Consider the following 13,782-nt stretch of genomic DNA (forward strand, 5'->3'; position numbering starts at 1 on the left):
TTTCTAAACTATAACAAAAAGGGAAAAAAAAAATGGTGGATTGTATGTCACGATGGTGTTGTAACAATGATAGATTTTAGTATGCCAAAAACTTCTCGAATGACTTGCAGCTACTGTGCAACTGTGGTATTGCAGGTGGTGTTTGGACATAAATACTTTACTTCTATTATATGCAAAGATATCATACGCTTTCTTGTGTTGTCTACCTTATATGGAAGGAACTCGAGCACTTTTAGTAGTGAACAGAAACCAGATATGCTATGCTACATGAGTTATATCTTGTGTGTGGATCAAATAAAGCAATCTCAACAGAGTATAGAAGATGATAAGAACAGATGGTTGTAGAGACCTTGGCAATTCCCATATGCCGTCTTTGGTGATGTTAACACTTATTCTTATTTTTTGGATACCATAGCCAAAGTCTACAACCATATCAGAGAGGTAATTTTTAGAATAGCAGGAGTTTGCCACACAATATAGTTAGTTAACAAGAACCGGAAATAAATGAGGAAAATAACATCTCGAGCCTGGCTCGAGTTCGGTGGAAAAATCAAGCCTCAAAGACTCGAGTTCTGATTGCTGAGATGGACAAGGTTTTGCCACATGGAACTTGAGTCTTAAAGACTCGAGTTCCAAAGTAGAACAAACAAAGATGGCGATGAAGATGAAGAACTAGAAATGGGAAGAAGATGCAGAACAGGGGAAGAAGAAGCAGAAGTACTGATCAGCCCGTGATTCAAATTTACAATAACTTTCCCCAATCCTAGACCTAAGTGGCACTGAATACTCTTGTCGTCCATCGACTTCAGTTGAATAAACTTCAATTTCAGGTGGGTATCAATGATGCTTGCGAGGTACAAAAGTAAGGCACAAAAGAATTCCCATCCACACATCGCACCCATGTTCACCTTTTTTTTTTTTTTTTGAAAATTCGATTCATATTTGGGTTGTGGGATGAATATCTTTGGAAACTCTGAGAATAAACAAACAAGCTACAAGGCAGGAAAGTAAATGGTGGAACTCGAGTTTTTAAGACTCGAGTTCCTCGTGGATTTTTTTCCATGTCAGCTCCTACCACTTACAACTCAAGTTTTAAAACTCGATTTCTATCTTGGAACTTGAGTTTTAGACACTCAAGATGCTAGTTTGCTGAATAATTTGCAAATTACACAACTAACTAAAATATTATAAAAATAAAGCTAAATGGCAAAAAAAAAAAAAATTCCCATATCGGATAGGTACAAGAATAAAATCAGTAAATTCGCTCCTCAAAAAAAAGAAAAAGAAAAAAGTAAATTCGGAAATACAAAAATAAGATAAGTTAAAAAAGGGATTCGGTAGAAATCGTAGGATGCCAATGGAGTTGAGTGAGTGAGCAAGAGGCTTCAACCGCTAATCTTCTCTGGTTCAGGTGAGGCACATTACAGGTAAAACAATGTTAAGAAAAGGTGCACTATTCTTATCTCTTAAAAGAGCACAATGTTGAGCAAATTTGTTTTACTAATTTTATGTGAATGTTTTGTCAAGCGGGGAAAGAAACCAATAATTTTCTAGAGAACCGATTTGTAAATAAAACAATTGATAACTTGGTAACATTTTCTACTGGCAGGAAAAAAGAAAACATTCAACTGTAAACTGAAATTCATCAGGACAATTCACCAAGAAAAATGAACAACTTTAACCCATTTCAACTGTATTCTTATTCTCTCTACAAAGAAACAAGTGTAACATCAGTCACAAAAAGGTATACACTAGTTGTTCTTTGTTGAATCGGTATATATTAATAGTAAATATCTATCACTGTGGAAATGAGGCCCAAGATAACATTGGGGAGTGCACTTGCAGGTATAGAAATTCTTGTGGTTATCACAAACCACGCACTCCTTATGTACACGCAGCCTGACATTAAGGACAATGCTGACAACATATCAAATACTTGGCAAAGAGAAAAAAACCAATTGGCCACTTCAATATTCACATGCCACATCTGAAATGATACCAGCAACTGGGAACCCAAATCCTGAAAAGAAAGACAGGACTGTAGTGTTAGGGACTGACTCCAATGAAACTTCAATTCATGGAGCACATGCGAATACAGTGCATCCAAAAGTTACAAAACAGTCCACAGAGTGATATTGGTTTAATACAACAAGAAAATGTACACTTCACTCTAAAGTATCACCAGCCACAGCACAACAAACCCTGAAAATAAAAAATAATTCGGGAACTTTAGACTTCCTAATAACACAATTTGTTGGGACATAAATGCAGAAAAGGCATCTAAAAGTTTACAAACATTGGGCAACTAGAGCAGCTATCATAGTAAGCCCTTGTATACGGCAACAAATTTACAATGGAAGGTTATGCAAACATATGTGCATCAATGCGTGTGTACGTGTACGTATTCATTTGCACTTCATTAAAAAAAAAAAAAAAAAAAAAAAAAAACTGCTTAAAATATTCAGATTTTTAATTTGAAGCATTTTTCATCTATTTCCTTTTCTAATTCATGGGATTGAAATGGAGGCTTTCAGTAAATCAAAGCATAATGTGAAAAGAAAATTTAATGTACTGTCATATCTTCTGAATTCTTAATCACTCAGACAAACCTCAAGAAACTCACAAAAGCGGAATTCTTTGTTTTGCATTTTGCTCCCCACTTTGAGAAAGTAGAGTCAAATATAGAGGCACGAACAGAATATACATGCAAAATCAAACTCACAACAGCTTGAAAAATGAAATGGCAAATGCAACTTGGAAAAGGGGGGTGTGGGGGGGAGGGGAGTGGGGGGAAGCAAATCTTTGAGGAGGAGGAGAGTAACGGGTAGCAAGAGAGATTTATATGAGGTATACTGTAGATAAAGTTGCTTACCAGAAAATAAGTGGGACATGTAGACTTCCACATTAATAAAGGCCCAACATCCTGAGCTCTGTAACATGACTGGGGTCAAGTTCCGGGACATTCTTATTATCTTCTCGGTCTTCGACCACATACTCCTTATATTAAGAAATTATAAAAAACCATCAGTAGAAATGACATATTAATGGTCGAATGCTTTAAGATGAAGTTTTCAGTTAAACTTTGTAAAGGAGTATCGCTCATTTGCAAAATTAATATGAATAAGATCTACATCTTAAAATCACAGTTTTTGAAGATTAAAGGGTATGCATGTTTAACAGATCTATGAGACTTCCACAAGCTATTCCAGTGCTGCTAAACTGTAAAATCAGAAAGTCAGCTAACCTCACTATGGAAGCCAAGCAAATGCCTTGACTGCTAGCATATTTCTAACGCCTTATTCCCAAATTGTTTCAAAAACATTTAGTTCAACTTGCTAGATTATTATCATTATTAAGGACTATGGGCCTACTCAGTACTAAACTTAAGTTAGTAAATTAAAACATTCAGCCATCACATCCCACAGTAGTATCTCAAACCTTTTTTTTTTAATAAGTAATAAAAATATATTAAAAAGAAGAAAGGTGTCACCTGAGTATAAAAGAAGTAACATCAGGGACAAAAACAAATCAAGTGCAAAAAGTACAGAAGTCCATGAAACCATGGACTGAAGAAAAAGAACAAAAGCCCAACACTACAGCCCAATCCAGAAGATTATTAAGGAAGAAGAGTTTAAAATCTAAAACTAATCTCTCTAAATCCTCAAAATGCCGGTTATTCCTCTCCCGCCAAATGCACCACATCAAACAATGGGGCACAACCATCCAAATAGCAGCATTCCGATGCCTCCCAAACTTTCCTTACCAGCAAGCCAACAGCTCCACCACTGTTTTCAGCATAATCCAGTGAATGCCAAACAAAGTAAACACCATAGACCACAAATCAAAAGCAAGAGGACAATGGATAAGAAGGTGGCCTACCGATTCCCCATTTCTTTTACACATACAACACCAATCCAAAATCAAAATCTTCCGTTTACACATACAGATTCCCCATTTCTTTTACACATACAACACCAATCCAAAATCAAAATCTTCCGTTTACACATACAACACCAATCTCAAACCTTAGCTGTTATGAAATCATTTAACCATTTGGAGCAAACATTGTCATGCATAAACTAGGAGACCTAGTATAATCGACCAAACAAAAATAGTATAAATTATTGTTCTACAGGACTGTCTTTTAATTTAAATGGGAAAGTTAGTAGTCCACTGTCCATCCAAGCCAACACCATGAAAGAACATTTAACTGAGAGACCCTAACATGTTACATCCAAATATTATTCTCTCCTTGCCATCCAACAACTAAATATGTAAATTAAAAAAAGAGAGGGAGGGGGGGTGGGGGAGAGATCAAACTCGCTATAAAAAATTGGAGGATCTGTCAACAGCTTAATGGATCTTGGACCTCTGGTTTATTCAAGCCCAAACTAAATATCAAATGTAAGCAATCCAACGTGGCGAATATCATAATCACACCAAAGAAACCATTCAAAGGAAGTTGCAGAAAACATCTTAGAAAGATGAATAAAATTAGTATGAGTGCCATTTAAAATGATTTAGCAGCGCAAATAACTACAGAAACAGCCTATAAATCCTCCACTTTACTTTGCAGTCAACAAAGTCATATTGATACAATATGCTTTTTTTTTCTTTTTTCTTTTTTAAGTCAAATTGAACCTTATACAATATGCTTTACATTGGCCAAACTTTTATAACACTTCTCTTCCCACAAACCATAGCACTCATTTTGTTTTTTGTTTTATTTTTTTAAAGTTTGATGTCCACAGAAAACTATATATAAGTGGTGGAACAAGGATTTTGCTTGAAGGGCCCAATGAGTTGATCTATCAGAGCAAGTCATTCTGACATCTTTTTATCAAATTGATGTATATAACATAAATAAATATGATTACAAGTAAAAGTAAAGAAATCATCCACAAGAAATCAAAGAAAAACAAATTTCAGACATCTCATAGAATATTGTAGTCATGGATTGGGAAAAAAAATCTTAAATATAGTTGAAAAGTCATGAAGAAATCCACAGCTAACTCCAGCTGTCTATAGCACCATTAAGTTAATGCATCTCCAATTTAGTTCACTACCTTTTTATGGAATTCATCTAATTTGCATGCATTTTACTAATCATTATTCAACCAGAAATTTCAAAATAAATTATGACTCTAGTCAATTTCAGTATGATGATTTGAAAAACAATTGTATGCTCTAAGAAAGAGGTACCATACTTTTGTTAGTTCTTGTTTGGCAAGAACATGGTAATGGCGTTCATTGATCCTCTGTCCGCATATTATCGCTATAAAGAAACCGTAGAGCAAACCCACCAAAACGATAGCTAAAACTGCACAATATCAAGTTGGTAAACTAAACCATAATCTGTTAAAGCATGCCAACCATAAATGTTCTTATAATCTTCTAATTAAATCAACAAAATGGATCATAAATAAGCTAAAATAGTATTAAAAAAAAAAATGATACATTAAGCTATATAGAACATTGGTAAGGGGAATTAGAATGAGAATGATGAAGGGTTAGAGCCTTAGAGGTGGTATGACACAATAGCACATAAGCATTAATCTAAGGTCAAATATCAGCAAATTCCCAAGAGTATCACCCATTTCAGAATAAAAATTGTCTAATCCAAAGAGGCACTTCATATGTTGCCATCTCAAAATGGGATCGTTTTGGGATTGATTAACAGGGGCAAATGTAACGGAGCATGAAAGAAAGTGGCATATTGACATTGTGGTAATAGTTGAGGGTGTAGATTGCAAATTTTTAATAATTGAGAGAACGATCTAGAAGCAAGCACAAAGTTAAAGGGAGTAAAGTGCATTTTAGCCCTAAAACAAAAAGAGACACCCAATAAGAATCTTCCTACCAAACACAGTATCAAAGTGTATACTAAAGCTACAATAACAACTAGGAACAAAGAAGCTCTCTCTCGCTGACTTTAATATTGTTGTTTCTCAAACCTTAAAACATTCAGGTATTCCTTGATCAGGCAAATAAGCAAATGCATTAGCAATCCAGCACAGGCCACTTAACAGGCACAAAAGCTTAAGCTCTGATCTAATATTGATGTAACTAGCACTAAGGTCTTCAGAGCAAAGAAAGCAAACAAAACCTTGAACCATCGTGTATCAAACTATCAATGCATGTCTACATAAAATAGAAATATAGATATAAATATAACGAGAAGTAAAGAGGGAGCAGGCAGAAAAGATAAGCAATGCCAACAAGAAAGAGAAAGAAGATCGAGGGTTTGAAGTCCTGCTACACTACCTATTCAACAACCTGAATGATAGGATGCTGCTGTACTCTAAGGCTTGTTCTCATTTTTTCTTTTTCTTTTTTTAGTATAAGATAGCTCCAGCATCAGATCTAATCTCATTTTACATTAAAAATGCCTTTGAGAGCCTGCATAAAATTTTCAAAACAACTAGGCACCTTCAAGCCCTTCTTCTCCAACATAGTTACAAATTGAACTACTTAACTCATTAAAAATGTGAAAACCACCAAAATATAAATGTATTATACACGTATATGGATATGGTTCATATACACTTGACGTAACTCTTTGTTAATATTATACCACTCAATAACTAAAAATTTTATTCCCTCTTTTTGGGAATTTTTAGATTTGTGTTCATTTGCTTAATGTTTTGCTTCCTTTAGTACACATCCTGTACCATAGGAACAATTTATATGCTTCTCTTCTTTTTTTTAATAAAGTTTTTTCATGTATCAAAAAAAAAAACCATCAATTGAATTATTGTTTTGGCAATCCCACATTTATGTTACTTGTTCTCTTCATACTTAACACACAAATAAAGTTTTATATCAGTCAAATGTCATTTACTATCTAATCCATAAACTTATGCTTTTCGTATAATCTTGCAATACAAAAAACCTGAAATTTGTACATTTTATAAATCATATAGTTATTGACCCCAAATTATCTTGATATTTTGCAAGTATAAAGGGTATGAGGAGATAAAATAATCCAATAGTCAATTTGTCAAAATACTCATATAGTGAAAATTTATCAAGTGGTATAACATTGCAAAGAATTACAAGTGTTACTTGAACCCATCACGATGTGTGTGTATGGAAATTATCAAATAGACTCTAAATTGGACCCAAATTGGCAATTAACATATCGAAAATACACCAATCTTTCGCTGTGCCCACATTATTTAGGCTCAATTCAAACAATGGCCATGACAAGAGAAGCACAAGCAGCAAAATTTGGGAGAATTGATATTTTTAATGCAAAATAAATTTATACATGATGAAACCTGAAGGCACCAGTGAGATAATTGCATATAATTTCCAAATGACATAACATCCAAAGCAATGGTTCCCAGCTAAAACTAAGGTGGGTTGATTCGGTTGAATGACATAAGTTGAGACAAACCTAGATATTGAGAAAAGTTGGTTTACACTGTCTCATCCTCTGGTTGAGCTTGGGATGAAATCTTCAACCCATAGTCTGCTCAATTTGACTTGCCACTAGACTTTCATTGACCCAATCCTAGTTGAGCTTGCCATATTATCAAATTTCTTAAGTCTACATCCCTATGGTTGATCTTGTGAGGATCTCCAACCTAACCTGAGCTCCCCCAAACACAAGAGAAAAAAAGTGCCTATAACTCCTCAATCACTAAAATACTTCCACTTAAAAAAATCTAAAGATTTAACATTAAATTATTTCCCATCAATTTATTATAGTTGATCTTCAACTGCTGCCCTTACCTTAAATTTATGTTCTCTTTCCCCACGCCCCCCCCCATTATGTTCCCTTTCCCCACCCCCCCGGGGCAAAAAAAAAAGGGGTACTCAACTCAATTAAATCTTAATCCCAACTAAACTAAAGATAGCTCCATGAATTCTTTTCAATTCTTTAAAGGATACATTCATTTCAAGTGACACTTGCCGTCAACCTAATGCATACCCTCCTCCTTTATCCGGGCTTGGGACCGGCTGTGTAAAAAATTAAGGCAGTAAATACTAACACAGGCGGAGTTAATGTGGTGAGAAATGGTACTGCAGAAAATACACTTAAGTTTCTTTATTTTGTAATGGACAAATTTATAAGGCAGCAGAAAAGGCAAAGCAGGACCATCTTCATTGGATTGGATTCAATAATTCGCTAACAATAATGGAAATATTTGGAGACAACCCCAGAAACAGAGAATGTCATATATACTGTGCGAATTATTGACTTTTGTATCAGACATACTTAAAAAGAATTATAAACTAAGGTATTCAAGAATAATGCACCAGCTGAAGGGATTATACCAGCCATGGCATAAAATCACACAAATATTTATATATTTTATTTATAAATTTTTGTGTGTTTGTGCGTCATATAATGTGTGTGTGTGTGCGCACGCATATTTATGCAAGAGAAAGACAGAGAGAGGTCATTTGGAGAGTAAGCATACCAGCCATTATGTAAAACCCATACGGGTGTTCTTCATATCCAAACATTTCCCTTAGTTCATCTCCATAAAATTTGTATACTAGTACCCCCAAGAACGCCACAATCTGTTATAAGCATATGATCAAAAGAAAATATCAAACATTTGTTCTAACAAGATTTTAACCTATATTCACAAATACATAAAAAACCTACCACAATATCTAATTAAAAATATATATATTCTAAGTAAATGAGAAAGAAAGCAACTGGATGTTATATGTCAACACTCAACAGTAGCCATGGAACTTCAAGAACAAATAACAAGTGATTCAGTAGTACGCATGAAACATGAATAATATAAACACTGCATTTTGGACATTCAAGGGAGTTGAAATGTACAAAAAAAACAAAAGAAGTTTGAGCATAAATCCGCAACCTCCAGATTAAAACTATTCAATTAATGGACTATCTGATTGTCATCCAGTTTTCTCAAGCAATCAACCTGAACTTAATATTTTTTAGAAGCTCAGCCCAAATGAAATCATATTATGGAAATAACCATTTTCACAAATATTCAGTCTCTGAATCGGCCCATATCAAATGGGCAAAATGTGTCTCTAGCTCCAGGCTGCAGTTAATATTCTTACATCAAGAGACTTATATTAATTGCCTCCCCATAAATCACACGTGATTGACTGCATGGTCTTGATTAATTTAGATATCCAATGCCATTAGTACTTGATGTATGAAATAACTAGAACAAGTCGCAGTCAACATTTGACAGCACAGTCAAAGAAACATTAGCACCATGGGAAAAATACATTTGAAGCAATTTTGAATTTGAATTTCTTATTAAGAGAAGCCTTGGATCTAATTCCCAAGTTTAGGTTTCTGGTGGAACTTTTGCTTGTCAAAATATAAATAAGATCAAAGCTCTTTTAGTTGGACTGCTTTACTTTACAGCTATTTGTACAATCTAAAGCTAATCCATCTGAGTTTATGAAAAAGACTCTTTTCTGTCAGAAAAACAAAAACAAAAAGAAAACTTTATCAGTTGTGTTTTCTTCCATAAGATCTGCTTAACTTCATATCAGAACATACATTTGATATTTCCACAGCAACTACTGCGCACATCCAACTCCCATAAACAAATGGAGTCGCCTAGATTTATTATCAGAGTTTGTAAGTACTGATTGGAGGAATAACAGATCCATATAGGCAAATTTCCAGTTGTAATACTGTCTAATAACTTCATTATGGAGATACACCAAATCCTACATGTGAACTTTATGCTAAACCAACAAAGGTCAATCAACATATATGCAAAAAATACATAAACAAAATTATGTAAAATAGTAAATTATCATACCAGCTGAACGATTATAAAAATGAACGCATGGTCCCTAGCAACAAGAAACTGAAATTTCAATCTCAACCACCAGCGATCAGGTGGGACATTCGCACGTAATATAAACACAGCCCTACACTCTGTACAGTGAGCAAAAGCAAAACCCTCCTAAGACAATAAAGGGAATGAACAATCAGTTTGTCTGCCTCAATACCAGAAACATCATATCAATTAAATATTATCACAAAATACAAGTTAGATAAACAGCATTGGAAAGATTGAATGAATTATCTGCAATCTCATGATTCTAGAAGCAGCATTCTAAAATATCCAGAAAAATCACCTTAGTTGACCTCCAATTATCAAGACAAGATCTATGGACATACTTCTGGGTGCCTTTGCAATGGCATGGTGCAATTAAGTCTTCACCTGAAAATGTATAAAAATTTACCCAAGATAAGTACATTTCTTAGCACCCAAGATCGTGTAGTAATTTAAGTTGAGATGTCATGTGTCAACCACACGTTATATGTGCACCCACAAAAATCTTCTTTTTTTTTTTACCTCAAACCATCTCAAATGATGAAATTAATACTCAAAAAACAAAAAAGACAATAAGAATGATAGTTAGTAAAGACCTCCAATATCAAGGCATATACGGCATTGGTGTTGGTCTGAATTCACTAGAGGACAATCTTCATCAAGTTGAAGATCTTGTAAATCATCATTAACAACAGCACAATCCCCTTCAATAGCTGTTATCTCACATGAAGATGAAGATTCTACAGAGCCTGCTTGACGTAGGATTGGATCGCTTTCTAAAATACCTTCCCTATGACCATCATTTGAGACTAATTGCATGGCGAAGAATGTGAAATCAACACAACACTATGACAGTCATTGCCAGAGCAACAGTTACTAGTGACCATTTCAATAAAAATTAAGGAACCTACAAAAATAAAGGAAAAGTTGCATTAATTAGGAAAGAGGGCCTGCATTAAACATCAAGATGTGATAGACAAACTGTCAGTAAGACAGGCCACATACAAAAATGTAAAGGATCAGCCACAGACAATGAGTTTAGCTGAAACGTCCCCTCACAATTGTAAGCAAGACAAATAAATGGAGGGTATTAACAGACTTCTCCAAAATGTTACAATCTAAAATGTAAAAGTGAAAGGAAATCACAAAAAGAATTAAAATCTACGTTTCCAAGAACTAGTTTTTTAGAACAATCAAGCAGGCAAAATCTATATATGAAGAGCTCCTTGGTTATGAGCTCCATAAGCTATCCCTAAATTAGCATTAACATTAAATGGAACAAAATACAACACAATGAGCTTCTTTGCAATATATAGCTGCACATCTCCTATTAAAAGACCCACATTGCCAAATCCCTTACAGTTACCAATCCAGTACTAGGACGTGTATTATGACTTCACACATTACTCTAAATCGATGTAACACATTCTTCACATAAACACAACCAAAAAACTGGACAAGTCATCATTCCATTCGACACATTAGAGACTAAAAGCAATCACTTTAAGTTTGTTAGAGACTAAAAGTAATCACTTTAAACGTTTTGGGCTAAAATTTAGGACCAACAAAGTACTTTGGCCACCAAAAAAAATATATATATATATATATCCCTTACGGTGTGGCTTCAAAAGCAAAAGCAGGCCAAAGGGTGCTCCATTTCACTCTCCAAAAATACATTTTTTGAACAAATTACCCAAATCCAAGAATATTCAGGTGCTCAATTATGCACAAAATACCAAATTTATTCATCAGGCAAACAGAAAACAATTTATATGTACTAACAAATACAGCATGTAAGCAATTACTAACAAATACAGCACATAAATCAAACCTTTACATTATCAACAACAACAAAAACAAAGAAAGATTCAAAATTTAAATGACCCCTTAAGATTTCAGCAATAGAGACATATCTAATTCAAAAAATCAATAAGAAAATTGAGAAAACAATCGGGAAATTGCCTGATGCTTAGAAATCTAGGAAGAACTTCGTGGGTTTCAAGGAATACGGGCATGTTTTATGGAAACAGTAATAAAATACAGGGTTGCGTGAGAGAGAATGGTGAATGAATGAGAAAGCCAGAGAGAGAGCGAGAGAGAGTTTGACCTTTTGTTTTCAACTTTTGAAAGAGAGGAAAATGTGAGTGAAATTTAATTTTCTTATTATTATATTACAGAGTAATGCTATAGTGAAGTCATTCTCAATTTTAGTTGTTGTTTTTTTTTTTTTTTTTCTTGGCATTAAGTTATTTTTCTCTCTTATTTTTTGGCAATTTATTTATGAAAAAAATATTGGTATGAGAGCTGAGAAGCTTGAATCATCCCTCTTAACTTTAAATAAGTAAAATAAACTAAAATAAATTGAATAGGGTGGCCGATGTCAGGTTAGGGATGTCTTGTCCGCGTTCAATTCCCAAAAGTAAGGTAAGAGTATGAGAGGGAATGATTGGAAGTATTTTGTCATTGTTAAAGATATGAAATTTATATGAAGATAATATTCTTGCTTTCATAAATAAATAAATGAAGAAATCTGAGGAAGATTACCATCTTATTAGTTTATGCAATGTAATTTATAAACTTATTATTTTTACAAAAAAAATCTTTTTTTATAATAAAGCTAATGTTATATATATATATATATATATGATAGTATTTCAAGTTTGTAGCGTCTCTTTAATAATTGTTCTTTATCATTAGGTCAAAACATCAATTAATTTTTAATGTAGGTAGAGGATTGAACTCCAAATCTCTTATTTAACGACAATAAATTTTACCAATTAAAATAAATGAAGCCTGTACCATTGACTTTTATAATAATAATAATAATAATAATCTATACTATTATTTAAGGGGCTTCCCCTATTTGAATTCTTCATTTTTTAGTTCAAAAATGCTCCTACATCCCTATGTTTAAATACAGGAAAAACTAAAAGACAATTCGGTAAAAATGCAACTCTAACTCTCACTAAAATATTGCCTAAAAAATAGGATCACTCTCCTATTGATTTTCAAATTAATTTATTCACTTATAAATTAGATTTTCAAAATAAAAATTATATATATAAAATAAAATGAAACACAGTTTTTTTTTACAAAATTGAACCACTAAAAAAAAAAAGCCTCATCGCACGCACGAAGCACGTGTGATGAGGCTAGAAATAATAATGGCTTTTATAACCAACTATTCCTCAAAAAAAAAAAAACATAGGGACCAAGACATCAGACAAGTCATATGTCACTCAAATTAGATATGAACTAGTCATGTGATAAAAGTGGGTAGGATTTATCTATAGAAAATCATGAAAATAATGGGCTTTCATGAAAAATGGGTCAACCTTGTCATGTAATGCAGAACTTCGGCTTTTTCTACTTCTTTTCCTTTTTTTGTGGGGGACAGCCGGACAAGTCTCTCTCTTTGCAACTTTGTAATTATTGGAAAAAAGAAATGATACATGATCCTGTCTTTCTACATAGGCTCTCATAGTGCCATTTTTGTTGAGCTACTTTGCAGAAATGAATGTGCATTCAAGAAATTCTGCAACAATGTGAATATTCCTCAGGACAAAAATTAAACATAGACAAAAAGTACCATGTTTTCCAAGCTACTAGGCAGCATGACAATTAAACATAGAACACGAAAATTGAAATTAGGATTTAGGAGTCCAAGCGACTAGGCAGCATGACAATTATTTGGGTTTCTGCATTGGTAGAAAGGTGTAAGAAGCAAGCTTTTACAAACATAAAAGATCAAATTTATCACCTCTGTTGTAATTATCGAATGAATATATATATATATGTGTGTGTATGTATGTATATATGTATATATGTATGTATGTGGGGCATTGGAATGAAGGTCTAAGAAGCAAGCTTTTACCAACATAAAAAATTGGGTGTGGCTAAGAACTTTGTAACTCAACTAGTTGACACCTCTTAATATTTTTAAATTGGATATTTCATATTCAGATTTCTTGTTTCCATTGTAACT

At 33.6% G+C, this 13,782-nt stretch overlaps 1 protein-coding gene across 4 annotated transcripts; it reads right to left on the reverse strand.

The window, feature by feature from the left end:
• Positions 1 to 1,654: 1,654 nt before the first annotated feature.
• On the reverse strand, positions 1,655 to 11,941 carry LOC112029688 (uncharacterized). Of its 4 annotated transcripts, none has more exons than XR_010626996.1 (9): positions 11,760 to 11,898; positions 10,394 to 10,704; positions 10,099 to 10,184; positions 9,777 to 9,923; positions 8,430 to 8,532; positions 5,208 to 5,320; positions 2,873 to 2,997; positions 2,163 to 2,202; positions 1,655 to 2,020 (listed from the first exon to the last, which is right to left on the reverse strand). XR_010626996.1 is itself a non-coding variant. In XM_065768458.1 (8 exons), the coding sequence occupies exons 2-7, from the start codon at positions 10,614 to 10,616 to the stop codon at positions 2,905 to 2,907; spliced, it is 765 nt and encodes a 254-aa protein (XP_065624530.1). In that variant the 5' UTR covers positions 10,617 to 10,704; positions 11,905 to 11,941; the 3' UTR covers positions 1,655 to 2,020; positions 2,873 to 2,904. The 4 variants fall into 4 exon arrangements, 2 of the variants coding, with proteins under 2 accessions (XP_065624530.1, XP_065624529.1); XR_010626997.1 differs by having other exon boundaries at positions 2,148 to 2,202; XM_065768458.1 differs by lacking the exons at positions 2,163 to 2,202; positions 11,760 to 11,898 and adding an exon at positions 11,905 to 11,941.
• Positions 11,942 to 13,782: the final 1,841 nt, after the last annotated feature.

This window comes from Quercus suber, unplaced genomic scaffold, assembly GCF_002906115.3.
Source record: "Quercus suber isolate HL8 unplaced genomic scaffold, Cork oak 2.0 scaffold_941, whole genome shotgun sequence".
Taxonomy (NCBI): domain Eukaryota; kingdom Viridiplantae; phylum Streptophyta; class Magnoliopsida; order Fagales; family Fagaceae; genus Quercus; species Quercus suber.

Bases quoted from the DNA above. Each gene is read 5' to 3' on its own strand.
- LOC112029688 (XM_065768458.1), bottom strand. From the start codon at position 10,616: ATGCAATTAGTCTCAAATGATGGTCATAGGGAAGGTATTTTAGAAAGC. The intron at 10,185-10,393 runs GTCTTTACTAAC...ATACATTTTCAG, and splicing joins TATATGCCTTGATATTGGAG to GTGAAGACTTAATTGCACCA. The intron at 8,533-9,776 runs GTATGATAATTT...TGCTTATAACAG, and splicing joins TTTTTATAATCGTTCAGCTG to ATTGTGGCGTTCTTGGGGGT.